Here is a 25,858-nt window from a genome sequence, read left to right as displayed (position 1 = left end):
TGAACCTGCAGTATTGGAGCGACCAGAGTTGCTGAGAGTGCCCCCTTCATGGGTGCTGGAGTGGCAGCTGCTGGTTCAGGTGAGTACACTGCCCTCGACCCAGTCGGGCTGTACTCTGTAGTCCTCAAGTTCCTCCCATTCTATCATGCAGCCGCAGCGATTGAAGGTTTATCAGGGTTCTCAGAGTTGGGTAAGTTCTTAGGGCTGTCCCATGGTGAGCTGGGCGGTGGTGGTGAGCGGTGGAGTAGTACGAAGGTCCTGTCGCTGTTTCTCTGTCATGGTGCAGGTCCATGGGGTTCCCATGGTAGACTCTGTCCGCTGGTGACGATCCTGACCAGGTCATACTTCTTGCTTGGTCCCGGTGACTGGCATATGTGGTTATGTGTCTCCACTGCACATGGGCTCCGGCCCGATCGGCAGAGCAGATTCCTCTTGACATACGGGATCGCCAGTCCCTCATTGCACAAGGGTGGTGAACTGATTGGCACAGTAATGATCACAGTTTACTTTACGGCGGCCCCGCCTGACATACAGTCACCAGTTCCTCACTGCACACGTGCAACAGCCTATTTGGCACTGTGACTATCATGGCTCTCTTCGTGGCAGCCCTCCTCTGGCATACAGGGTTTGCTGACTTGATCCTGCTCATGGTCAACGACCCGATCTGTGTAGCAGCCGGCTCCTCACACCAAGCAAAGGGCCGGATTCCCCACTGGACTTTGCTCCTACCAACGCTCCTCTTTTTCTTAGGGCACATTGGTCTTGGCAAGCAGGCAGGCACTGGTGTTCCAGGCATGTGGTCTTGGATTTCCTGAATGATGTCCCCTCACCCACCTGAGACTAGCAGGTCTTGGCCCCCAGTTTTGGTCACAGTTCTCCACAGGATCCTTCCTTGTGAACTTTCGAGCACCCTTTAAAGTGTACTAGCTGAGCCTTGCTTTCCCTTCTCCAGTGTGTGCCACCCAGCTTACAGGAATGCAGCAATACACCAAACTGTCTGGGGTTATTCTTCGACCTCCTCTCCTCGTGTTTCACTGGAGTTATCAATGTATTGTACCACCCACCAGGCAGAAATAATGAATGAATAAATGAATGGAAAAGGTTTTATAACGCGCAGACTTAGCCTAGAAAGGGCATCAAGGCGCAAAGGACAGACAAACAAAACAGTCTCAGAAAGCCAAATGCAGGACCCCTAGTACGCCTGGGAGAAGAGCCAGGTCTTTAGAAGCTTACGAAAGATCATCAGAGAGGACTGACTGGACAGTTCTGGGGGGAGGGAGTTCCACAGTTTGGGAGCCAGAGTGGAAAAGGCTCTGCCTCCCCACCTTGCCTTCACAAATCTAGGAACCGAGAGCAGATTCTTGGAGGCTGAGCGGAGAGTTCTTCTGGGCGTATAGACATACAGGAGAGACCTAACGCCCTCTGAACCTGAGCCATATACAGCTCTATGGGCCAGGCAAAGGAGTTTGAAGGAGATCCTGGAGTGGATCGGGAGCCAATGGAGATCCTTTCTGGCCTTAGTTACCGAAGCCATCCTCGGCAAGTTCAAGACCATCCTGGCGGCAGCGTTCTTCACCATCTGCAGGCGATGGATGGAGCACTTATTGATGCCGTTATAAAGGGTGTTACAGTTATCAAGCCTGGATGAGACCAAGGCCACTGTTGCTTGTCTCCGAGCTGCATGAGACAGATAAGGGTCGATCTTCCTCAGAGTTCTTATGATGGCACAGCAGGTGGACACCGTTCTGTTGACATGAGGATCGAATGAAAGGGCCGGGTCAATCAAGACTCAGAGGTTTCTGGCGGAAAGGGTGGGGTGAGGGCAATCCCCTAGGGCAGCTGGCCACCACTCCTTAGACCACAGGTCCTGATTTCCTCCAAAGACCATAACCTCAGTCTTTTCCCCCTTTAACTTTAGGAAATTGCGTACCATCCATTGGGAGACTGCCTCCATGCATGCTCTGAATTTGAGGCTGAGTCGCTTGCCGACTGAGTGATGGAAATATGATCTGGGTATCGTCGGCATAAGATAGCACCTCAAATCCGAAAGATCTCATCACCCTAGCAAGTGGGGTAACATAGATGTTAAATAAGAGAGGGCTCAGCGAGGAGCCCTGCGGAACCCCACATTGCACCGAGTGAGATGAAGAAAGAAAGTTGCCCATCTTGACTCTCTGCTCTCTGTGGTGTAAGAAGGAGGAGAGTAAACTAAGAGCAGAGCCCTCTACCCCGATATCCTCAAGTCTAGAAATCAGGATTGACGGGGAAAGGGTGTCAAAAGCTGCTGTGAGGTCTAACAGCACCAATAGAGTGGAATGTCCCCTATCAACCTCAGAACGGATGTTGTTTATCACGACCCTGAGGGCAGACTCTGTGCTGTGTGCAGCATGGAACCCATGCTGAGAGATGTCAAGTCAAGTCGAGTCAAGTCAAAACCACTTTATTCGATTAATTAAAATCATAAAAGTATACTAGACATTATAAAACTGTTTAAAACATGTTTAAAAAGTCAATTAATATAATTTCAGTCATAATGACAATTAAAACCCGTTATTAAAAGATAATTACACAATTTCATTTCCATTTGAGCCCAACAATCCATTATTTAAATACATGATTACAAAAATAGTTAGCTTTCAGCGTTAAAAGTCCAATCTTGATCTCCTAATTCTCACAGATGCAGCCAGAAAACTGGCGATACAGTACATAATTACGGGGGCTTCCATCATTTGCAGAAATAGCAATGCGGGCTTATACTGTGTAAATCTCATCTCTTTCAGTATTGGTTTTACAAATCGATTCCGGGGTTCAGAATACAAGGGGCAAAAAAACAAAAAGTGCGCGGTGTCCTGGGCGGACTGGTCATCACATTTACATGGAGTCGAATCCTCAGGCCTACACCAACCTTTCTCATCCCAAAGAACGTATAGATTTGATTGAAACAGAATTTTGTCAGCAACCATCTGTGGAAAAAATTTGTCACCACTGACAAATAAGGAGCCAACTCAAGGGATGTGGTTACCATTACATATGCCCTCACAGAGGGTTTACCTAGCTCATCCGCTTCACGCTCGGCAACACAGAGCCTAGTGAAGTTAGTCTTCACCCACACTAGATCTGCTTTACACAGGGATTCTGGTCTAGCAAAAATCTCAGGGCGTCCTAGCTTCACAGCCAAGGACTCTACATAGGACAACCACTGAATATCCCTCATGTGATCCAGTTTAAGACAATCTTTTATGATCTTATGATTAAGGCTATGGTTCGGATTTAGCCAGAGCTTAATCCATAACAGGATCGGAGCTAGTTTTATCATGTCTGTGATGTATCCCAGACCTAGCTCAAGGTGTAGGGAGTAAGTTGCTGTTGACTGAGGTAGGCCCAGCAGTGACCGCAAGAATTTGTTTTCCTCTGTTTGGATGCGGTCAGGTTTTACAAACCCCCAAATTGCAGCCCCATATCTAGCAATAGAGACTGTCTTGGCTTTGTAAATAGCCAAGATCGCCTCTGTGGGTTTCCCCCCTAATCTTTTAGCGAACCCCAAAACTGCGGTGGCAGAACTTCTCACCGCATTCGCTTTGGATGTTAGCTGTGGTATCCAGGTACCCCTATGATCAAATACTACACCCAAATAGGTGAAAACCTTTATGCTAGAGATAACCTCGCTGCCATAAAAAAGGTTTTTTCTTTACTTTTAGAACAACCTACTGACATTGTATGGGATTTGCCACTGTTAATCACCAAATCTAGACTGGACATAAAAGTTCCAAAGGAATCAAGCAACTTTTGCAGGGCAATCGGGGTCCTGGCTATCAGCACCGCGTCATCGGCATAGAGGAGCACCGGAATTGGCGTACCCCTCATGCACGGAATATCCTGAGTGACAGCTGTTAGGTTAGCCTCCAATGAATTCACGTATAACGTGAATAACATGGGGGCCAAGATACAGCCTTGGCGCACCCCTCTGCAGGACCTAAAACTCGCTGTACATTTCCCCTCTGTTGTCATCCTAATGGAGGCATTCAGATCTTTATGCAACTCTGCTAGGAAATGCACCAAAGAGCAGTCAAGGCCCATTTTCAAAAGCATAGTCCACAGCCTTGATCTATTAACTAGATCAATGGCTGTGGATAGGTCCATGAAGCCTAGAAAAATGGATCCCCTTTTTGCCCTCGTGTACTTGGTTATTATGAGGTGAAGATTGAGGCATTGGTCCTCCGTGCTCATCCCTGCTCTAAAGCCGTATTGTACATCTGTCAGAATATTATTCCTTTTGGCCCAAGATGTTATTCTAGCCAGGACAAGCTACCCTAGAATTTTAATAGAGGAGTCCAACAATGATATAGGCCTATAACATCTTGGGTCTCCCCTCTGACCTTTTTTAAACACTGGGATTATAGTAGCTCTGGACCAAGATTTAGGAAATCCCACAATGGCAGAGGCATTGAAAACTTTAGTTAAGATATCAGCCCAGAACAAAGAATTTGCCTTAAACATATCGGAGGGAACCCCATCAGGGCCCGGGGCCTTTCGACCCGCAGTACCCTCGATTGCTTTAATGACTTCAACTGTATCAAATCTAACAGGCGCCAAGGGGAGTTCGAACGCAGGGACTTCAAAAGATTCCTGCTCCATGTTACTACCGTAGATTTTTTCAAAATGACTAAGCCAATCTTCCCCAGGGATGTTAAGTTCCAACACCGCGTTTTGGTCACGAGAGAACAATGGTGTATTAATAATTGACCAAAACTTGGCACTATTTTTTAGGGTAGCTTTGTCCATGAGCTCAGATCAAGCTTCACTCTTTAATTCATTTTTACGTGCTTGGATTGCCCTGGAATAGTCCTTTCTGAGCTGCACCACTAAGACATTGTCCCTTGGACGCACGTTAAGTGCTTTTTTAAGGGAGTTATGGGCTTTACTGCAGTTATTATCAAACCAGCCCATTACCGGTCTATTTTTAGCTCCCTGGCCTTTAGCTGTTAAGTTCATGGCTACTGTCCGACAAATACCTTCAAAGGAAGTTAAAACCTCCTCACCCTTAGAGAGGGGATTGACACAAATATTTAAATCTTCTGCAGCCATTGATGTTAAGTTAAGGAAAAAATCATCAGGAACTACCTGTCCCCATTTAATCCTTCTCCCCTGATCTTTAGCTTTAACTGATAATACAGCCTGTGGAGTAACAGAAGAATTTAGGAGAGAAAAACCATTTGCTAACTCCATCCCCACGGGGTTGTGATCACTCAATGGCATAGATAAAGCATTATAAAAAATCACATATTTAAGAAGACCTAACGATACAAAAATGTAATCAATTATCGATTCACAGTCCCTTCCAGTATATGTGGCTACTCGTGAACTTTTATCATAAAACTCTGCCTCATACAGATCATTACTCATTAATAAGTTTTCAAGAACCTGCCCCTTCTGGGTATGTTCAAAGTGCGGGGGAAATACTGTCAGGGCCATCTGAGTCGATTAGGTCACAATTTAAACACAATTGTACATTAAAATCACCCAACAAAATAAAATGACAATAAGTGGTTTGCTTTTCCTTATAGGCAATTAAAAAATCTGTTAGCCACACTAAATACACATTAGCAGGGTAGCCATATGGTGAATTATAACAGTTTACGAAGAGTATTTTACAGCCATCAACCAAGGTTACCTCTACAGCAAGGAAATTATGTGTGTCACAATCAACCTTTAAAAGTTTGCCCTTTACATTCACCGAGACCAACATCAAAAGGCCCCCTCTATTCCGTCCCGCTGTAGAGGGCAAAGCAGGTACAAAAAATGAAGTAAAGCCATCCAGCCAAAAATCGCATTCCATGTCCCAAGTCTCTTGCATGGCGACAATGTCATATAGCTTTACAAAATTTAACTAGTTGGGGTCTCCTCTCTTGGACCGTAGACCAGCAATATTCCAACTTAACAGCCTGACCTTATCCCCCTTGTCGGGGGTACCCAATACCGGTTTATATCCATCATTAGCAGAAGAAGGTATAGGGGTAGAGTCCACTATAACTTCATCAACCATACCCTCTCCGGCCCCCCGTCAATCGCACATCTCAAGTCCTGAGAGTGCGTCAAACCTGTTATGTGTTGTGATATGAGGTCCAAATCTAAAGAAGTTCTCCCTACCTAGTCCCTGACTTTGACAAGTGGACCGAGGCCCAAACGGTGTAAAGGGACTCAATCCTCACCTAGGGGTGGGGGCTCCTGTAAGATGATTATAAAAATATCCCAAAGGGCGCACACAGATGCTGTTGTCATCATTAGTCATCGAGGCTGCCCTTAACAGGACTGTGGCCATGTGTTGAGGATATTTAAAATTTACTATCACGCAATCCCCGTTACAGGTTTTGCGTGTGGGACCAATCCAGTTTGCCCTCCTTGTTGTGATAATTTCTACTGCATATTTTGTAGGAAAACCACAATTTGAGCTCAACCAAGAAACAACTTTATTTTTTAGGGAATCATGTGACTCCTCGGGTGGCTCAACCGAGAGCGAGTTTTGAGGCGGGACATTTGTCAGTACAATTACATAGGGGGCACAATCCCGGGGTAAATTAATAAAATTGCTTCTCCTACTTGGGGCGGTAATCGGAATGGTTACAGGCCCTGGCTTTGGGTGTACCACTGACCTAACTGGTGGGAGAGGGGGTGGAACTGAAGGACCGGAGGATTCTGGGTCAACTCTGATAGACTGTTGTGAGGCATGAGTTTGTTTAACCACCTTGGCTACCTTCTCCCACCACTCTCTGGGGGATCTATTGTAGTTGAGGGGGGTGGGGGGTTAACCTTATCTATATGGGCTAACTGTTTCACTAGCAATCCTCCTAGTCTTTTTACCTCTGCGGTAACAATATCCAGTTTGCACACTAGAGGTTGGAGAGATTCCTCAAGTTTTGATTCAAATTTGGCTTCTAAAGTACGAATTAACAAGCCAAACTGCTCTGGGCTCAGGATTATATATGCCTCTTTCTTACCCTCCAGGGGCGCAGTTGACTCCGGGGAGGTGTGGTTATCTGGCAAATGAATATCTACCCTTCTTTTATGAGTATGCCTTCCCCCCCTTTTACTTTGCTGCTTCCTGCAGGTTCTAACGGGTCTAGTGTTTTTATGGGCAGGTACCACCTCCCCTTCCGAATCCGAGAGAGACTTGTCAAGGACTTCTATGTCTAGAGCCCGGTGAATCAGAGCTTCACATGTGTTGACTACCTCGGGCCATATATCGGTGACAAATTCAGTCCTCGAGGAACCTCCAGTGGGGAAGGACCCTCTATGGATTGATCCTGATCTGATAGATTACCTCTACCCAAGGAAGCCCTTCTATCATTATTGATCTTATTTACCATTTTTACTAGAAAGTTGTCAATGGGGCCCGCCCCCACAGTAGCCTTGTCTTTGTTTGACCCCGACATAAGTACAAGTATACTTTGATGAGAACTGGCCTATTCAAAGACTAGCCAATGGGCTCAACACCCAAAGTTAACTGATTAATGGTGCAGCAGTCACAATTAGTCCTTCAGCAATTCCAGTCACTTTACCGTGGAGATGAGGGTCGCCGGATAATTTTGCACAGGGTCTCTTGCCCAGCCCTGCCTCTTCCTGCCCCTGACGGCCACAGACGGCCCGCCCTCTGCCCGGGCTCAGCCCGGCCGCGTCCCGCACGCGTCCCGCGGGGGCGGGGGCGGGAGACCCTCCTCGCTTTTCTAGCGCCTCCAGGCGCAGTGGTGATGTCAGGATCGCGCCGAATACGCCTGGGCACCTGGGAATTGTAGTTCCCGCCCTAGCGGCGCTCCGGTTGCCGGTGTTGCTGCCTTGATGTTTTCTGGCAGGAAGGTGCAAGTGCCAATCCCCTCACGGCCAGCGGACACAGGAAATTGCCAGGTAAGTTGAAACTTGTGCCCCCACAAAGTGCTTGGCCCTCCTCGCTTTTCTAGCGCCTCCGGGCACAGTGGTGATGTCAGGATCGCGCCGAATACGCCGGGGCACCTGGGAATAGTAGTTCCCGCCCTCGCGGCGCTCCGGTTGCCGGTGTTGCTGCCTTGATGTTTTCTGGCAGGAAGGTGCAAGTGCCGTTCCCCTCACGGCCAGCGGACACAGGAAATTGCCAGGTAAGTTGAAACTTGTGCCCCCACAGAGTGCTTGGCCCTCCTCGCTTTTCTAGCGCCTCCGGGCGCAGTGGGGATGTCAGGATCGCGCCGAATACGCCGGGGCACCTGGGAATTGTAGTTCCCGCCCTCGCGGCGCTCCGGTTGCCGGTGTTGCTGCCTTGATGTTTTCTGGCAGGAAGGTGCAAGTGCCGTTCCCCTCACGGCCAGCGGACACAGGAAATTGCCAGGTAAGTTGAAACTTGTGATGTCAAGCAGGTTAGAGTTCTCCATGAAGATGGAGAGATTGCGATTGAGGTGAGCCTCAAGTATCTTGGCCGGGGCTGGAAGAAAGGAGATGGGTCGATAGTTTTTTTAAGACTCCCGGATCCAGAGAGGCCTTTTTGAGCAAAGGTTTGACGACAGCAATTTTCCACGATAGCGGAAACGTTCCCTCACTAATAACCAAGTTCATGACCTCAAGTAAGGGTGGGAGAACAACCCGTCTACAGGTCTTCAGGGTTCTTAAAGGACAAGGGTCCAGAGGCGAGGATGACTTGATGTCATCAAGAAGATGATTTAGATCTTCCAGGGTCAGAAGAGGGAAACTAGTGAGGCGCATTTTGGAGTTGACTTCAACAGCCTCAGCTTGGCAGGGGGAAGGCAAAGGAGGGAAAGGTGTTGAGTTAGCATCCAACTCCAAATTGAGAGATTCAAGAGAATTGTAAATATCAGCGATTTTTAGAGTGAAAAAAGCTTGCGATATTATTGCAAAGTTCCTGCGTCTCAATGGTGGGGTCAGCAGCTTTAGGTGCTGATAGAGTATCGATTATTTTGAACAGGTCTCTAGATGATTTTAGGGATGCAGTAAGGTTTGTGAAGTAACTCCTTTTTTCCTCCACTATAGCCTGCTTGTAATCCCTCAACAGTGATTTGTGTAGGGCTTTTCCCGTAGCGTCAGGATGAACGTGCCAGACCCTTTCCTGTTGCATACATTTCTTTCGCAAAAGCCTGAGGCGGTCAGAGTACCAGGGCGGTCAGAGTACCAGGGCCGCGAAGGACTTTTACGGGCTGAGTAATGCTGTTTTGCTGGTGCTAGCGTGTCTATTGCGTTGGATAAGGCATTAGACAAGCCTAGTGCTGCAGTATTGGGATCAGACAGAGAGAGAGAGCTGAAAGCATTCATAAATGATGCAAGAGTAGCATCCTTGATCTCTCTGTAATTCCTTCTGACCTCCCATAGATTGCTCTTGGAGTGGTTAGGTGGTGGAGGATTGGCATTAAGATGAAAAGGCACTGCCCAATGATCAGACCAAGTCAAGGGGATAGGTGTTCCAGTCGTTAGTCTGGCATCATTAGTAAAAATGCCATCCAGCGTATGGCCAGCAGAGTGAGTGGGGCTGTCAACCAGTTGAACCTGACCGCACGCGGCTAGACCTTCCACTAGTACCGCAGTATCTTTGACCTCAGCAGCCTCTAAATGAAATTTGAAATCGCCCAAGATGCATAGATTGAGCTTATCAATGAAGGTCTCTAAAAGTGTAAGAATGTTTTGAGAGATGGTGATTCTAGGGCCAGGGGGTCTATAACAAAGAATACCTGAAAAGGATGCTGAAGGGGTGAAATTGATAGAGAAATACATTGCCTGAAAATTGTCAGAGGTAGAAGAAAGAGGCTCAGTACGGCAGCTAAAAACATCTACAAATAAAATTCCCAGCCCACCACCCCTACGACGGGCCCTATCCATCCTAGTGAGGGTGTAGCCCTCAGGAACGGCCTCCACCAAATCCGGGCCTGCGGAGTCTGAGCCCCAGGTTTCCGTTATAAGAGCCCAGGGGGGTTTCCTTTGCGAGACAAAATCGATGAAAGCAACGTTATTTCAGACCAGTGACCTAGCGTTCAAAAGCAGGCCTGCCTCCTTTAAAGGGTTTTCTCCGGGCTTAACTCGGCCGAGTTGTACCTTGTTTCTGGTAAAGTGCCAAGATCCTACTGCTCTTGGAGTCCCCCTACAACACTGCATATTACAGAGGTGATCCGGAGACAGGGTAAAAGGGCATGCCCTAGGAGAGGGCATAACAGAGAGCAAAAAAGAACGAGTATATAACTCACAGTCTGGCTGAAGTGGAAATCATGGCCCAGCCCGCCTGGCCCCTGGCGCATCCTCAGCGCGGACGGATGCAGACGGGCTTAATTTAGGCGCAACTTCGGCGCGCGCACGCTGTGCGCGGAGAAAATCATCCTGGTTACATAGGTCTGATCCAGAGTCTGGCGTCCCACCTGATCAACACCAGCCAATGGGAGCGGGGACCAGCTGTTTGTCGACGTGCCCTCCACGCAAACGGAAACACCCGCAGTGGAACAGGGCACAAGGCAGGGGAGGCAACAAACGGTAAGGAGACAGCAAACTAGTAATCAGTCTGAAAGCTCAGAGATAAAGAGTAAATTGCAGTTATAATTATTAAAAACACGGCAGTATTTTTAATACTGCTCAGTAAATGCAAATAACATTCACACACTGCACAGTACTACATCCTTCATGTTTTGTACCACTCACAGGCATACATGCATATACCATGCACACATTGCACAGTACTTTATTATCCCTGTATTGTCCCATTCACAGACAAATAAATATACACCCATGAAATGTACTCAATATAAATGTACTGTGCAGCACTATGTCCTTCAACTACTGTGCCTCTCACAGGATAGACACACTCAGCACATGCATACAGCATGCACAAAGGGCACTGTACTGCATTATCCCTGTATTATGCCATTCACAGGCACTTCCTTTCCCAGCACAGCTACACTACACATGCACTGTAGTGCGATGTAGGCCAAGGGTGAATTAAGCACACAGCAGTGGAACTTTAAATGAATGAGCCTGTAGGCTTCACTCCGGGGACACAGGTAAAGAGAACCTGTTCACTCCCATTGATCGCTATATGGTATGCTGCCAGCACTGCACTCATGCTTTTTAACTCATTGTGAAGACACTAGCCTCTGACCACTATGAGGGTAGTTCATTGGACACCCCTCCTGCTCCAACAAGACCGCAATCTGTGAAACAGGAAGATGTCATGGCGCACATGCATGAGCTGCCATTACCTATGACAACAAAAATCAGTATTAGGGCTTCAGACATCAGTACAGTTGGGGCGCTCAGGGCAAGGGTTCATGTCCATATCATGTGGAGGGACTTTCCTGCTCCAATAGGGCCCTAGTTCTGTAATGGCGAGGACTTCTACTTTCACAGCCAACCCAAACTGGATATGCCCCTCCTCCCTGAATTCCTGTTCCAATTTTTCTTAGGCTGCCTCAACCTCTTCAACCTAGTAGGTCACCTCTTCCCCTGCACTCTAGTTGGATGTTCTCAATACTTGGAAACACCAAGACTTGAGTCTTATGCAGTTGTGCAAATCACACAAAGTCAGCCTACTTCTATTCCCATTGAATCCGATGAACCTTTAAATGTGAACGAGAGACACACACAAAAAGCCCCCTGTTCCCTTGCCACCACCACCGACACAATTATTGCCATTGTTTTCGGAACCACATGAGTTAGGTGCTACTGCAGACGCATTGAATTGCTAAGTACCTCTCTTTTAGATACTTAACTGTTGGTCAAACAGTGGAGACTTCAAAGAGTCTTAAAACTCTAAAATGAGAACTGCACAAGTCAGCAAAAGGTTTTGGTAGTTGGGTGCAAAGTTGGGGGGGCGCATTTTTTTTAGTTTTAAAGTATTTTATTCATTCAGTGTGACACATCCAAACTTATATACAGCAGTATAAGACCAGCAAATGAAAAGGAGCAAAAGTCTGGCATGTCACAACATTTTAGCACAAACATTCCCCAACGCCCAATGCCCCACCCAACTCCCCCCTCCACCCGTCCCCCCCCCCCCCCCCCCCCCCCCCCACTGTCCAGTGCGCTACTAACGTGCAGCCTATCTCCCGAGGCTATAGGTAATTGGGGAGGAGGAACTCATCCCTCTCACTGATCTGGCGCTGGCGGGCTGGTAAGCCGCAGGAGGCGGAGGTACCTTGGACAGGTGAGCTCCCTGAACTCTGTGAGCAGCAAAGAGTGAAATGGTTGCCACAGTTCATTAAATTGCTTTACATCCCCAGCCACCACCAAAGACAATTTCTCCATCCCCAGCACATGCCAAAGTCTGTGGAGCCAGCCCGTTATCGTGGGTACTGTGTCTGTACGCCAATGTATCAAGATATTCTGAACAGCAGAGCCGAGTGCAATGGCAATCTGTCTGCCTCTTCTGGACTTGAGGGGATACATTAAAGCATTTGGGAGTCCTAGCAGGGTATATGCTGGGAAGCGCGGGAGCTCTATGGCGAAATGAGAGTCAATTTCATCCAGCACTTCCTTCCAGTAGTCAGTTAAGAGAGGACAGTCCCAGAGAATGTGCGTGAGCGTGCCCCGATGTCCGCACCCCCGCCAGCATGTGTCTGTCTTACTATGGTCGAACTCATGAATCCGCTCAGGCGTATAATACCAGTAAGTAGACACTAGTAAAAGTATCTGTGAGGCCCATATGATAGGCTGAGTGGCGCGCCCTATAAGATATGTGATCCCATTCCTTGGGGCTCAGTGTCCTCCCAAGCTCCCGCTCCCGTTCCCATCTAACCCTCCCTGGATTGTGGAAGTGTGTGGAGGGTAGTTGCAAAAACTTATACAGGTCCGAGATTAGTTTCGAGTCCGATGTACGGGACAACAGCCATCTCTCACATGGTGAGAGCATCCTATCCTCCACCTCCCGCACCTGCGGCTGAAGGGCCCAATGCCGAACCTGCATGTAACGGTGTCTCTCCGTTTCAGGGAGTGAGAATTCCTGTCGAAATTGTGTGAACGAGATGATACCCTCGGGGCCATACAGGTGGCATAAAGCTCTGCATCCTGCCTGCCGCCAATGTGTGAAAGCTCCTTTCTCCATCCCAGGGGTGAAGGCAGGATTATCCACTAGCGGCGAAAGCGGCGAAGGAAACGTGGTGAGGTCATACCTAAGGCAGGTCGCATCCCAAACCCGCAAAGGTACCCTAGTAATGAAGGATGCGTAAAGATTCTTAGGCCGATGAGTCCGGAGCAGGAACGGTATCGCCTGCAGAGGCCGCCCCGCCACCGCTTGGTCCTGGAAAAGCCAATGCTTATCCGACTCCCACCTGCATCATTCGACCAAGAACCTCAATTGCGTCGCCTGAAAGTATTTCCGGAAGTCGGGAATGCCCAAGCCTCCAGCGTCCGGAAACAAAAGAGAAAGGGTCCTGCGTAGCCTAGGCTTTTTCCCCTGCCAAGTGAAACGGGCTACGTCCGACTGCAATTGCTGTATCCACCCCTTCGGCGGCAGCAACGGCAGGGCCCTGAATAAGTAGAGCACTTGTGGCAAAATCGTCATCTTAACGGCAGCAATCCTACCCAACCAGGAAAGGATGCCGCGATTCCAGCGGCCTAGCTCGGCCTTGATCTTGGCACCCAAGGCCAGGTAGTTGGCTGAGACCATGGCTGGCAACGTAGGGGCAATCTGAATCCCTAAATACGGTATCGCCTCCGAGGACCAAAGTAACGGGAACCTGTTCTGCAAGTACGCCTTGGTATCAGGCGCCAGGGATATATCCAAAGCCACCAACTTCCCCATATTTACTTTAAAGCCCGAGACTGTGCCGAATGCCGCCAATTCTTCCATACAGGTCGGAAGTGATGTCCGGGGTGTAGCCAATGTGAAGATGACATCATCAGCGTAGAGACTAACCGATGGGTAAAGCCACCCATCCGTATCCCCTCCACCGCCGGTCGAGTCCGCACCCGCTGAGCGAGCGGCTCCATGTAGAGAGCGAAGAGCAAGGGTGAGAGTGGACAGCCCTGCCTTGTGCCTCTCTCAATGGGGAAGGCTGCGGAGGTATGGCCGTTAACCCGGACCACCGCTGAGGGCTCCTTATAGCAGTTGAGGATCATAGAGCGAAACCGTTCTCCAATACCCGCCTTCACCAGCACTTGTTCCAAGAAGGGCCAATGCACGCGGTCGAACGCCTTTTCTGCGTCGACCGTGAGCATCATCCGCTCACCCGGAATCCGGGATGCCTTTTCCAGCAGGTGGACCACCCGTTTTGTATTATCCACCGTCTGCCGTCCCGGAACAAAGCCCGCCTGATCTGGATCGACAAAGCCGGGCAGATGAGGCGCCAGGCGGCTTGCCAAGATCCCAGTATAACGTTTCAGGTCGACATTTAGAAGAGATATCGGCCTATAAGATTCACAGTGTTTGGGATCTTTCCCCGGTTTGGGGATGACCGTGACGGAAGCCCTCAAGAGATCAGGCGGGATGGCTCCAGGTTCCGCGAAGGAGTTGAAAAGGCGGGCGAGGATTGGGGCTAACGACCCGGAGAACGTCTTATAGAAGAGGGCCGAGTATCCATCCGGGCCTGGTGCTTTGTCGTGCTTAAGTCTGGCAATGGCTGTCACTACTTCCTCTATGCTAATGTCCCTGTTTAGGTGGTCCGCCTGTAGCGGGTCCAAGGAGGGCAAAGTGATCGAGTCCAGGTAGGAGGTCATAGCCGGCACGTCCGGCGGGTCACCCGCATAGAGGTTGCCGTAGAACTCTCGGAACACGGCCGAGATGCTGGCGTCATCAGTCACTATACCGCCTATAAGGTCAGAGAGTTCTTTCACCAACTGGCTCTGCCTAGTGGCCCGGAGTCTATTGGCCAAAAGTTTGCCACAGCGATCCCCCCCCAGTATAAAAAGCATGGCGTAGTCGAAGGGCCGCATATTCCGCCCGGTCCACATCTAAGGCGGCAAGAAGTTTCCTTGCTTCTTTAAGCTGCCGCCAAATCCTCGGGCCCCAGTTCTGCGGTGAATCAACTCCAATTCCCGGACCCTGTCAGTAAGCTCATCCCTCTTTATCTTGCGCTCCCTATTTTCGGCCGCAGAGATCGATAAGAACTCTCCCCGGAGGACCGCCTTCAAAGCTGCCCACTGGGTGGCTCTGGTAGTATCTGTATTGTCATTGTGCGCTAAATATTCACGAAGTACCTGCTCAATACGGTCCGTTACCGGTTTCCTGTGGAGCAGAGTATCCCGGAGGCGCCAGACCCTCGCCGGGGCGGCAGACGGTGGCAAGCAGAAGGATGCCTCAACAGGGGCGTGATCCGACAGGGAAATAACCCCCATGTCTACGGTAGCCGCAAGGGCCTGCACCGGGGAGGTGACCAGGAGGTGATCAAGCCTCGCGTAGGTCTTGTGCGCGTGGGAGTAGTACGAGTAATCCCTGTCCACGGATGCTTATGACGCCAGAGGTCCTGGAGGTCCACCTCCGCAAGTCGCGCTTTGCAACCAGCTGAGAATTCCCCGACTTGCGGGGAGCGCTGAGCCGATCTGTCGACTAACGAATCAAAGACCATGTTGAGGTCGCCCCCGAGGATAACATGCCTATCCGGTGAGGCTGAAATCTCTTCCACCGCAGACTGCAAGAACCGCTCCTGTTTATCATTAGGACTATAAAGGGAGCCTATCGTGAATATCATGCCCCCCCACCCGAAACCTATGTGCCAACATCCTCCCTTTAATTTCTGCGAATTTATGGACGTGCTCCCCCCTGAAGTGTCGAGCCACTAGAATCGCTACCCCGGCTGTCTTGGTAGTACCTGAAGAAAAGAACTGCGTCGGAAATTTACAAGAGCGTAGCCTATGTGTGTCCTGTGGTAACAAGTGGGTTTCTTGAAGGAGGCAAATGTCCGCTTGGGTGTTCTCCAACCGGGAAAGCACCGCTCGCCGCTTAACGGGATTGTTCAGACCCCTGACATTCAAGGTCACTATTTTAAAGGAATGAGGAGGCATAGGAAGAAATGTATGTAAAGGTGCAAGTGTCCTGCTTGGTGAATACCGTGGGTGAGCATACTCCCCCAAACTCAAACAGCAAGTCGGTCACCCACCAACAGTATGCAGCGCCTCTCCCCCTTGCGCAGCGCGGCCCAGTACCAACCACCAGCCCCAGTGCGACCAATTCACCCACCACCCACGCGCCAACCCTACAGACCCCCTCCCCATGCTCCAACCCATCGTCACAAAGCAAAGCAAAATGGAGAAACTCAGGCAAAGCAACATTTCCTAGCACAGCGCACTGGACAACTTCTTTCCCCACACCCAACTCCCACGAACCCTCCCGGTACCCCAACACCCCAAAACAACCCCTTCCAAACCCCAAACACTGTCCCCGTCCCTCCAAAAAAAGAGTCAAGGAAACCATTGTCCAAGGCCCGCCCAAAAAGGCAAGTCTATGGGAAAGTCTTGAAAGTGGACGTCCAGCCACAACACCACCCCCGCTCCCCCTCACCCCCCCAGGCCCCCAAACCTGCAGCTCAAAAAAGAAGAAGCTATGTCGATCTCCCCCCGGAAAATTCCTAGGCGGTCAAAGCAACCTCTTCTGTCGCCGTTTCTCTCTAGCGACCTCCCGCACAGCATTATCCATCTCAGCCCGGATAGTAGGCGAGTCCGGTCTCACCGAAGAAGTCGAAGACCTGCGGCCAGGGATCGATTGCCAGCCATCCCTGGTTATCCGGCGACGACGTGGAGTGGGGCCCTCTTCGTCAGTTGCCGTGATGCCCAATACAGTACAGGTGTCCTGAAGGGAGCGCAGCTGATGCAATATTCCGTTCCAGCGGAAGATAATACGGAAAGGGTGGCCCCAAGAATATTGAATGTCATGCTCCCGCAAGAAATCAGTCACAATTTTAAAAGACTTGCGTTTCTGTAGGGTGACCACTGAAAGATCTTGAAAGAGGGCCACCCTATGGCCTCTGAACTCTAAGGAGGGCTTAGTGTGAGCTACTCTTAGAATCCTTTCTTTCAGGGGATAGTCCGGCAGGAAAGCCAGAAGATCAGGGGGAGGCGCCGGAGCTCTACGTCGTGGGCCCACTCTATGTACCTTATCGATACTGAGAGTAAAGTCTGCCGGCTCACCCAGGACTTCCCGAAACAGATCCTGCAAGTAGGCGGCCGCTTCTTCCCCCTCTTCTCCGAGCGGAACACCCCGGACCCTGATGTTGTTCCTCCGGGAACGGTTCTCGAGATCCTCCACATGGGATTGTAGATCAATCTGCTGGTCCCGGAGCCTAATCACTTCCTGCTGAAGCTTTGTGAGTTCCTCGTCCCGGGCATGTCCCGCTTCTTCCACAGATGAGACCCTTTCTCCTAGGCCATCAACCTCTCTCCGGACCTCTCGCACCTCCCCCGCTACTTCCTGCTTGAGAGTCTGGAAGTCATCCCGTAGGGAGCTAAAGAGCGACTCAAGGAATGACCTAGTAACTGGTGGCTCCCCTCCGCTCGCCCCCTGTGAACTGCTAGACTGTCCACGGTCTTGCCGAGCATTGCTCCTGTTCAGCATCTCCAGCAGGGTGCGGTCACCCTTCCTGTTCCCCCTGTTGCCGGCCATTTTGGGCGCCGAATAAGAGTGTTCAATCCTCACCAGCGATAGTAGCGTTCACAACACCACTTAGCTACCCGCTGTGTGACCGCCCTGACCGAAAAGGCCGCACGTCGCTCCTGTAGTGCAGGCCAACACCCGTTCTCCACCGCTCCGTGCTCTCCGGGCGGCGACTCCTGCCCACTCCACCTCAGTGCCAGACCGGCAGGATGTAGCTTCCAGGTCAAAATGGCGTCCACGCTCCGTGGCACGCTGCCTCGCAAGCAGCCCCCAAGCGGACCCCAATCCGTTCACAACAAGGGAGCCAACAGGTCCCCGCGGGCAGTTGCTGCAAAGGCTTCTGAGACCCCACTGGGCCCGAGTTGCACCACCAGGCGCCCACCACTTCCTGTCCGGTTTCAGCGGGTGGGACGATCTTGTGCCCCGAGCCAGGCCGGGCAAGGCCTACGAAATCCTCGGCACCTCCCATCCACGGCTGTAAATCGGCCGTTCGTCTTGGCGGGGCCCCAGCTTCTCACCGCTCCGGTCGCTTTCGTTCAGCGCCACAGTCAGCGGCTCCGCACTGCAGTAGGGGGCGAACCCGAGCTGGTCTCCGCTCCCCTCTAGGCCGCGCCAGCGGCCTTCGCACAGCGCCTCAGGCTCGAGTTCGCTCGCAGGGCGGACCCAACGGCACTTCCGGTCGGGCCGCAGCTTTCGGAAGTCGCGGCTCGGCCTCCACAGTCCGCCAACAGTGCCTTCAGGGCGCAGATTTCCCTCCCAGCAAGGTCCACTAGTTCTCCACTGCACCCGCCGTCGCCAGCCAGCGGCGATGGGGGGAGATCAGCGATAAATAAGGCGCTGAGGGGCCTGGGCCGGAGGAGCTCGCCGAGGTCGTGTCCGTCTACTCCGCCATCTTGGCCACGCCCCCCGGGGGCGCATATTTTGACGCTAGCATGGTGCAGCATGAATGTCATTGGCTGGCACAGCTCTTGCAAATGGGCTTCCAGGGTGGTGTACCCTCAGGGGAACAATACAGCACATGGCTCGGAGCCAACAAAGGTTCAGGGGAACCATTACAGAAGAGCAACACAATTTGTGCAGAACACAAGGAGATGATAGCCTGAAGGGGGTGAGGATGGCCTTGGTAGCCGGCGTCCTCTGTAGGAGCAGGCGTCGTAGACTTCTTGACACTCCGCATTCTCTCACTTTGTGTAGAAGTTAACTTGAAGAAATGCTGTCCGTATTCAACAAGCCTGGATGGGCTGTGCAGCTACAACAAGTTTCTGATCTTGGCAGCACTTTGCTTTCAGAATACCGCATGGCAGCACATGGAATCGCTTGGCCGGGAACTCTGGTCTTGAAAGAAGGCAACTTCTCAGAACACCTGGCAGTCTTGCCTCTACTTTTCAGATCACAGCAGCAGCAGGCCATTTCCTTAGTGCTGGATTAGACTCCTACGTGTCCGGGGAGACAGCCAAGGTTCCTGCCCCTGGTGTAACCATTTCTTCTTGCCGGTGACGGAGAATCCTGAAGTAAAAAAGTGAACTCTGAGGTGACAACTGGCCACTCAAGTTCAAAGTGACCCCAAACCTTTAAGGGAAAATACATTACAATAAAGTGCATCTTTCTTGCTGGTGCTGTACAATGCAATGTAAACCAGCTACCAAAATGTGCACTGGTGCTCTGGTTTCTTTGGGGGTGGCAGACATCACATGTCCACTGTGGTGTGTGTGTTAGATGTCTACGCCCTATAACCAGTATGGCCATGTTTTCAACAGGTTCTAGGCACAGGATGCGGGGAGTAAGCAGGCTATCTCCTTGTAAAGTAGGCTTGCTGTTTACATACATGCTCTTGGCCACAGTCCTTAGTTCAAGTGACTCTTCTCTCAGACCACAAGATGACAGATGGAACTACCTTGTTTTATGAAAAGACACATAGAAATCTTTTTGCTCATGGTTGTGAATCCAGAGTAAAAGATATAGACTTTGCTTAAAGTAGCTATAGCGAGTAGACCACACAGGGGGACGTTCAGGGAGCACTTCAATATCAGACATATTAAACCTATGAAGTGTAGCTGGAAGGTCCAAACTCAGTCACCCCACCCGTGAGGTGTCCGTATCTACCTCACGATCACACCTAACACTCGGGAAATTGGATAGTCAGTCATAATGGGTACACTGATTTAAACGGGGGGATAGTAGGCATTCCACCCACCCTGGGTTGCAAGTAAAAGGGTCTGCACCCTACGAATATATATCAGCTGTCACTATTAGTCTGTCATGGTCTGGTAATGGGGACGGTAGTCAACCATGATCGAAACAGTGTTACTCTAGGTGGGGCACTACAGTCCTAGAGACTGGGTTCATGCTCTTGGGTAAAGAGCAACAACCTAAAACAGGCAGGCATGACACCAGTCCCATGCTCACAAAAACACAATGCATCGATCAGATGATGAAATGAGGTGCCACTTGTTCGGTCACGGATGACGGGCAGCCCTCCCCTGGCCTTGTCTGTCTCTGGAATATATCTGTGTTGTTTACCCTCCTGAAGCTGAGCCTATGCACAGCAACTTAACAGAGGAGACAAGGGCTAGTGAAAGAGAATACTGCACCGTACCCTCAGGGGCTCTACCCAGCAGTGGGTTACCCAAAACTGTAGCTCCTTGGGAAAACACATTCAGCCGTCTCCCAGTGCAGAGCCCCCATTCTCGGTGCAACAACAAATGCGTTTTTCAGTGTGAGCCCTGGGGGGGTCTGCAGCTAATCGCCCAGCTGTCCCTCCCAACTTTTTTACTGCCTTACTAAAAAACAATTCAGCTATGCCTTTATATATGAAATAGCGGTAGGAAAGCTCAAAGCCAGAGCTGGTGAAGCAAGCTTATACAATGTTTTAATTTTTTGTACATAATATTAATACATTGTCCAGGGCCCAATGTAAAAATAATGTGGTTAGAAGCAATGGTACTAATAAATCTGCATCCACAGCGTCATCTGCACTGCAAAACTATTGTTTACTGCTGTGCAAAATTATACACATGGAAAAAAAGATGTTATTAAAATACATGTAGCGCTGCCAAAGGTTGAATACTGTTTCTTGCCATTGTTGAGAGAGGGCAGCGGCCTTTACCCATTTGATGCATCACCTCTTTTTTTTCCTTCTTCTGAGTTTTATATAGCACGAGCTTGACCCGAAGGTATCAGAGCGCTTTCTTTACATGAGCACCAGTTGCGTTACACAAGGACACATTCATTTATGTTAGGCACAAGAAGATTAAGTGGTTTGCCAGAATCGCAGGATGCTAGGCGTCCTTGCCGAGACTCGAACTCGGTTCCCCAGATTTGAGGTCGACCGCCCTGACCATTAGGCCACATCCTCTCCCCATCCTCTCTTGATAAGAATGGCCCCTCTCCATACTCCACAACGGTGATAAATAGCATATTACACAAAAAGTGTATATTGGTAGCATCGGTTGAAAGGGCAGACTTGCGGCCATTTTCTACAGACAGTAAATATTTATTTAGCTATATATCATGCGTGTTTGTTTTTGCACACACATGTAGAGTGGGAGACTCACCAGAGTCTGTGAGCTTGCCAAGAAAAAATTGGTGCCAAGTTTCCCTGCGATTGTACCATGTAATGTTGTTATCGGACATGCCGATTGAACACAGCTGTATAATGTATGAGAACATGAGCAAAGTTAATAAAAAGATTTATAAAAAACAAAAAAGAATAAAATTGGTGCATTTGTGGTCGGCATCCGCCATCCTTAATGTACATGAGTAACTGGAAATGCTGTTTCGTGTGCAGTGTGGTGGTTGTATTACTAACTGTGGACATTGTGGTTTCAGTTTTTTTCCGCAGGAATAGTTTATATATCAGAGCAGGGGATGCTGTTTTGAGGCGTGGCATTTCCCTAAATGCAAACCATATTTCTGTAGATAAAACCCTTCAACGTGAAAGCAGGGTTAATAAAGAAAATTGGCATATGGGAGGATTAAAGACAAGTATGGTTAGTAGGTTAGTCATATTATTGCAACAATCACATCTGAGAATGGTCAAGACACAGAGCTTATACCTGCTGCCATTTTTTACAATGGCAGATTCTCCTGCTTCACCTTGAATTCCTCAGTGCTCAGTGAATCTACAGCCTTTTACTAATTCCCCATTTTGCACTTCCGTCCTTTAAATCCACTGTTTTCTTACTTATGTTAAAAAAAAAACATTGCAGCGGTTTCCTTTCCTGATCTTTAACAATTTCTTCTCTTCTGTTCAGCTTTGTGTCAGTCACCAATGGAGCCGTGTTTCTTCAGGCATTTAACTTAATTGTTATTCCTATGTGTAGTGGCAAGCAGAGATGCTATCTGCAGATAAAATAGTTGCGTTTCCAATATTTATTGTACGCTTATATTAGTTTATCCATGCTGAGTTCGGGTGACATTATACCGATGTTGTTTTCCATTATGCCTCAGGTATTTCCTACTGTGTCAGTTACTTTATGACTTGTGTGGAGATATTTCATCATCAGTAGTTATAACATTTTTTTATGTAATGACTGCTAACACTTCCTGGTCTGTGAGTCTGTAAGATGAATGTGACCTACCTCTTTAAGCTCTTTCTGTAGCCTGAGCACCGCACTGCTGTAAAAACCTGTAGGAGTGGCCTTACTCCGCAGCCAGTGGCTTTAACTTGTCAGACCTGCTCTTTTTCCCCCAGCCTTCTACCAAGTAGATATTACTGTACTGGCCTAATATCATTGTTACGCGGGCGGAAATATTATGGAGAATCTACTTGGAAGAGAAAGGATGGGAAAAGTAAGGGTATTTTTGAGTTTAACTAGAGGTGAATATTGATGAACAGTATGAGGGTCTCTGATGGGACCTAAAAATAAGGCAGTAGCCAAAAAGGTATACCTCTTAGCTGTGTAATGTACTCGATACTCAAGACTCCATATTCAACAATACCTGACTTGGATACTCCTCCTAAAACTCCTATTAACAACCGTTGATGAAACAACAGCAGTTGACTTGCTTGCTGGAAAATGTCCCTTTCAGTGGATACTTGGAGATACAGCTCAAATTATGTGTTGTCTGTTCTAACGAAGCATGCTTTGAAGGAAAATAAAGAATTGTTACTTTAAGAAAATATTGATACACTGCTAATGCCGATGGTGTATAATTACTGATGTTGTTTGCACTGGTGTAGACATTATACATTCATTTATTTCAATTAATGTATGAAAAATGGCATTGCTTATATATTGATGTACACGTGGATTTACATGTGACTTAATGGTTCATTTCTAACCTTTTTAGAAGATTCCACTGGAAGTTAAGTGTCAAGTATTCAAAATACCCTTCAAGAACTTAGTGCAATAATAGAAAACCACTATTATGATTCATTATATTTTAGTGCAATACTTGTTATGGGTGTGCAACAGCCCCATTGCTCCCTCTGTTATACTACACATAGAGAGTGGCATCGAAGGTAGCTTAGGATACAAAGAGAAAGAAAGGGAGAATGAAAGGGCAGAGGCACATACTAGGAGAAACAGAGTCAGAGAGAGAGAGAGAGAGAGCCTCAGGTAGGATAGAAATACATTCTAGTAAAGTGAGAGAGAGTGTGATAAGCAGAAGGTAGAATACCACAAGTTAAACTGAAGGAGAGCGAGAGCACAGATAGAGAGCGAAACATAAAGCAAAATAAGTAAAGATAATCTATTTGATTCATTGAGCTGCAAAATGCCCTATGTGGCCTTAGTTTTCTTTATAGTGTTATGTAAAAAGAACATTCATAGCCATCCTGGGGAGAGTTGGCTCACTGTGCTCAATGACCTCGTATAATAAGTTAGCTGGTAGAAGAATGTTTGCCAGGGCTCTTTTTGGTTCCAGCCAGGTCGGTTTCAAATATTTTCCTGTCTTAGTTTTACTCCCACTCTTTACTTCTTGGTTAATGTAAAAATGTGCAGTAGACCGGCCAGAAAATGTATCTTTGTCCACCACACACCTGAATCTGATTTTGCCTTTTGCCATCATTGTGACACTGCCTTCTGACTTTTCCACACTAATGCCTTACTAGCTTCTTGCCTTCCTCTTGCAGAACAACACTTTCTGACACAGCTGAACCAGCTAAGCCTGCTCTCGTTCACCCCCTCGCGCACTGTAGCTGGCAAGAGGATCGCCTCCTACGATGACAGGTACTGGAGTATGTACAGGCGTCGGAGAGGTTGCTAGTCTGTGTGATGGGTGTCTCCGAGAGTGATGAATGGAAGAGAGATGAATATGTTGGAAGATGGGTAGAGGTTTAGTGATAAATTCTTAGACTGCTGAGTAAAGTATTGTAAAGACAGGTATGGATGAGTGGACTTCGTTGTGTATGTGGAATATAGCTAATTAAATAGGAGTGTATGAGGGATTGGATGTGAAAATTAATAGATTAAGAAATCGATAGATCGTTCGGTGAGAGATAAATTAACATATTCATTTGCATCTGTATGACAAGATAAATGTATTCATTCATGTCTGGACAAATCAATAAGTGGGTTGAGGATAGGTATAAAGTTTGAGTGACAGATGTATCAGGTGGATAAATAGCTAGGCATATAGATGGCTGGGTAGACCAGTTGGGGTTTCTTATATTTACCAGAATATTAAGTACATGGATACATTGGATAAATGGATGTTTAATTGGGTTGATCATTGGGCAACAGTGTCCGTTTTAGGAATCAACTAATGGATGAATTGTTAAATAGATCAATGTGATAGTTTTGCAGATAGACCAAGAGATTCATAGATGTGTTAATTGTAAGATTGACTGCTGATGAATTTGTAGTGTAGTTCCTATATTCCCAATAGGCTCTGAGCATTGGAATAATATACTCAGCAGTGTAGACGTACGACCGAGGTCGGCTAGGTCTCTACTGACTATATTAAACTTAAGTTTCGCCAGCTAGCTCAGAGGTCACTAGAAACTTTCTTGAATAAACGAGGAGGGGTCTAACCTCCCTGGATAGACAAGAAGGGATTAGCTTCTGACAACCATATAACATGACAACTTTGCTCTCCCAGAATAAGAGTGTATCTCTAGAGTTGTGTGAAAACAATAGACAGCTATTTCACTCAGTCAATTGTGCGTACTTAGTTTCACCAGAGTGCAGAGAAAAGAGAGACGGGCGTTTTCAATAAAAGGTGTAATTTATTGAGCAGTCTTCCTTCTCATGCAAGAGAAATGAATTGCCACAATTGCAATGCTTAATGTAAAGTAAAGTGCGTACAGTAAAAGGAGGATTATAAAATACTGTAAAAGCATTGATATGGTTTCTAGCCATAAAATACTTTAAAATAGATAAAACCTATACATATATATATACATTGGCTAACGTACTCAACTGGTGCTTCTAACTAAGCCTACCCCGGTGTACCTGACCTAAGCCTAATACGTGGGAAGGAGTAAGTAAGTAGTAGTTTAAGTTAAGTTGGTTTTGCCAAGAATCTGAATCAAGAATTCTCTTTAAGGGTTTAGTCAGCTCCGTACCTTGGTATTTAGAAAGCAGGAAGTCTGGTATCTCTTTGTCAGGAATCGATATCCCAGCAACCCGCGAGGGTGGGCTGAGAACGCCGGTGCTGGATTTTCTCGGCTGGAGAAAAAGACAGGGTCTTTCTCAGCGCGTCAAAGAGGAGGCCGTGGGCTCTCGAATCAGCAGGGCTCTCGGGCAAGTTGATACTGCTCTGCTCCAAAATCACCACCGCGTGTTTGCTTAAGGCAACGTTGGTATATTTATACCTGAAAGGTGCCGGGATTGACGTATGGGTGGACATAAGACGTCAATAAAGATGTCACCAAGAACTGGCCGTTCTTACAGTCATCGCAGGAGTTCTTATTACAAATCAAAACAAAGGCAAACAGGGATTTCCCAGGTTGCTGGAGGTTTGATGCGTTTAGAGAACTCGTTGTGCTTTCTAGGAGTCAGGGGAAGTAGCCTTGCGTAATATGACCGCACGGGCTACTGCTAGATATGGATCTAATTCTTATGCTGTTACAGGGACATTATGGATTATATCCGTGTAAAGGCATAAAATAGGAATATCGATTATAGATTCCTAGATAAAAACACTACAAATTGATGAATAGGTATATTGTTAAATGGGTGGCTCGGTTGGCTGTATTATTAATTGTTGGATGGATTAGTCAATCTGTTACTTTGATGGATTGGTTGTTAGTTTGGTTGATGGATTGCTGGACTGATTGTTGCATTGATGATCCAGTTTTTTGAAGGGACAGGCCAATGAGTGGACAAATTGATAGTTGTGTGGATCCACTATTAGATGGAGGGATGGATGACTGTT

General features: G+C 48.2%; 1 protein-coding gene across 1 annotated transcript in view; it reads left to right on the top strand.

Moving 5' to 3' along the window:
* LOC147665776 (protein KHNYN-like) overlaps nt 1–25,858 on the top strand; it is a 377,656-nt gene that overhangs the window by 266,225 nt on the left and 85,573 nt on the right. The window contains exon 4 of the mRNA XM_086949493.1: nt 23,613–23,709. Within this exon, the coding sequence (XP_086805619.1) occupies nt 23,613–23,709 (97 nt within the window). The remainder of the gene's footprint in view (nt 1–23,612; nt 23,710–25,858) is intronic.

The sequence above is a fragment of the Lissotriton vulgaris genome, unplaced genomic scaffold (genome assembly GCF_964263255.1).
Source record: "Lissotriton vulgaris unplaced genomic scaffold, aLisVul1.2 SCAFFOLD_622, whole genome shotgun sequence".
NCBI classification, from domain to species: domain Eukaryota; kingdom Metazoa; phylum Chordata; class Amphibia; order Caudata; family Salamandridae; genus Lissotriton; species Lissotriton vulgaris.
This window is presented reverse-complemented; position numbering and strand designations above follow the sequence as displayed.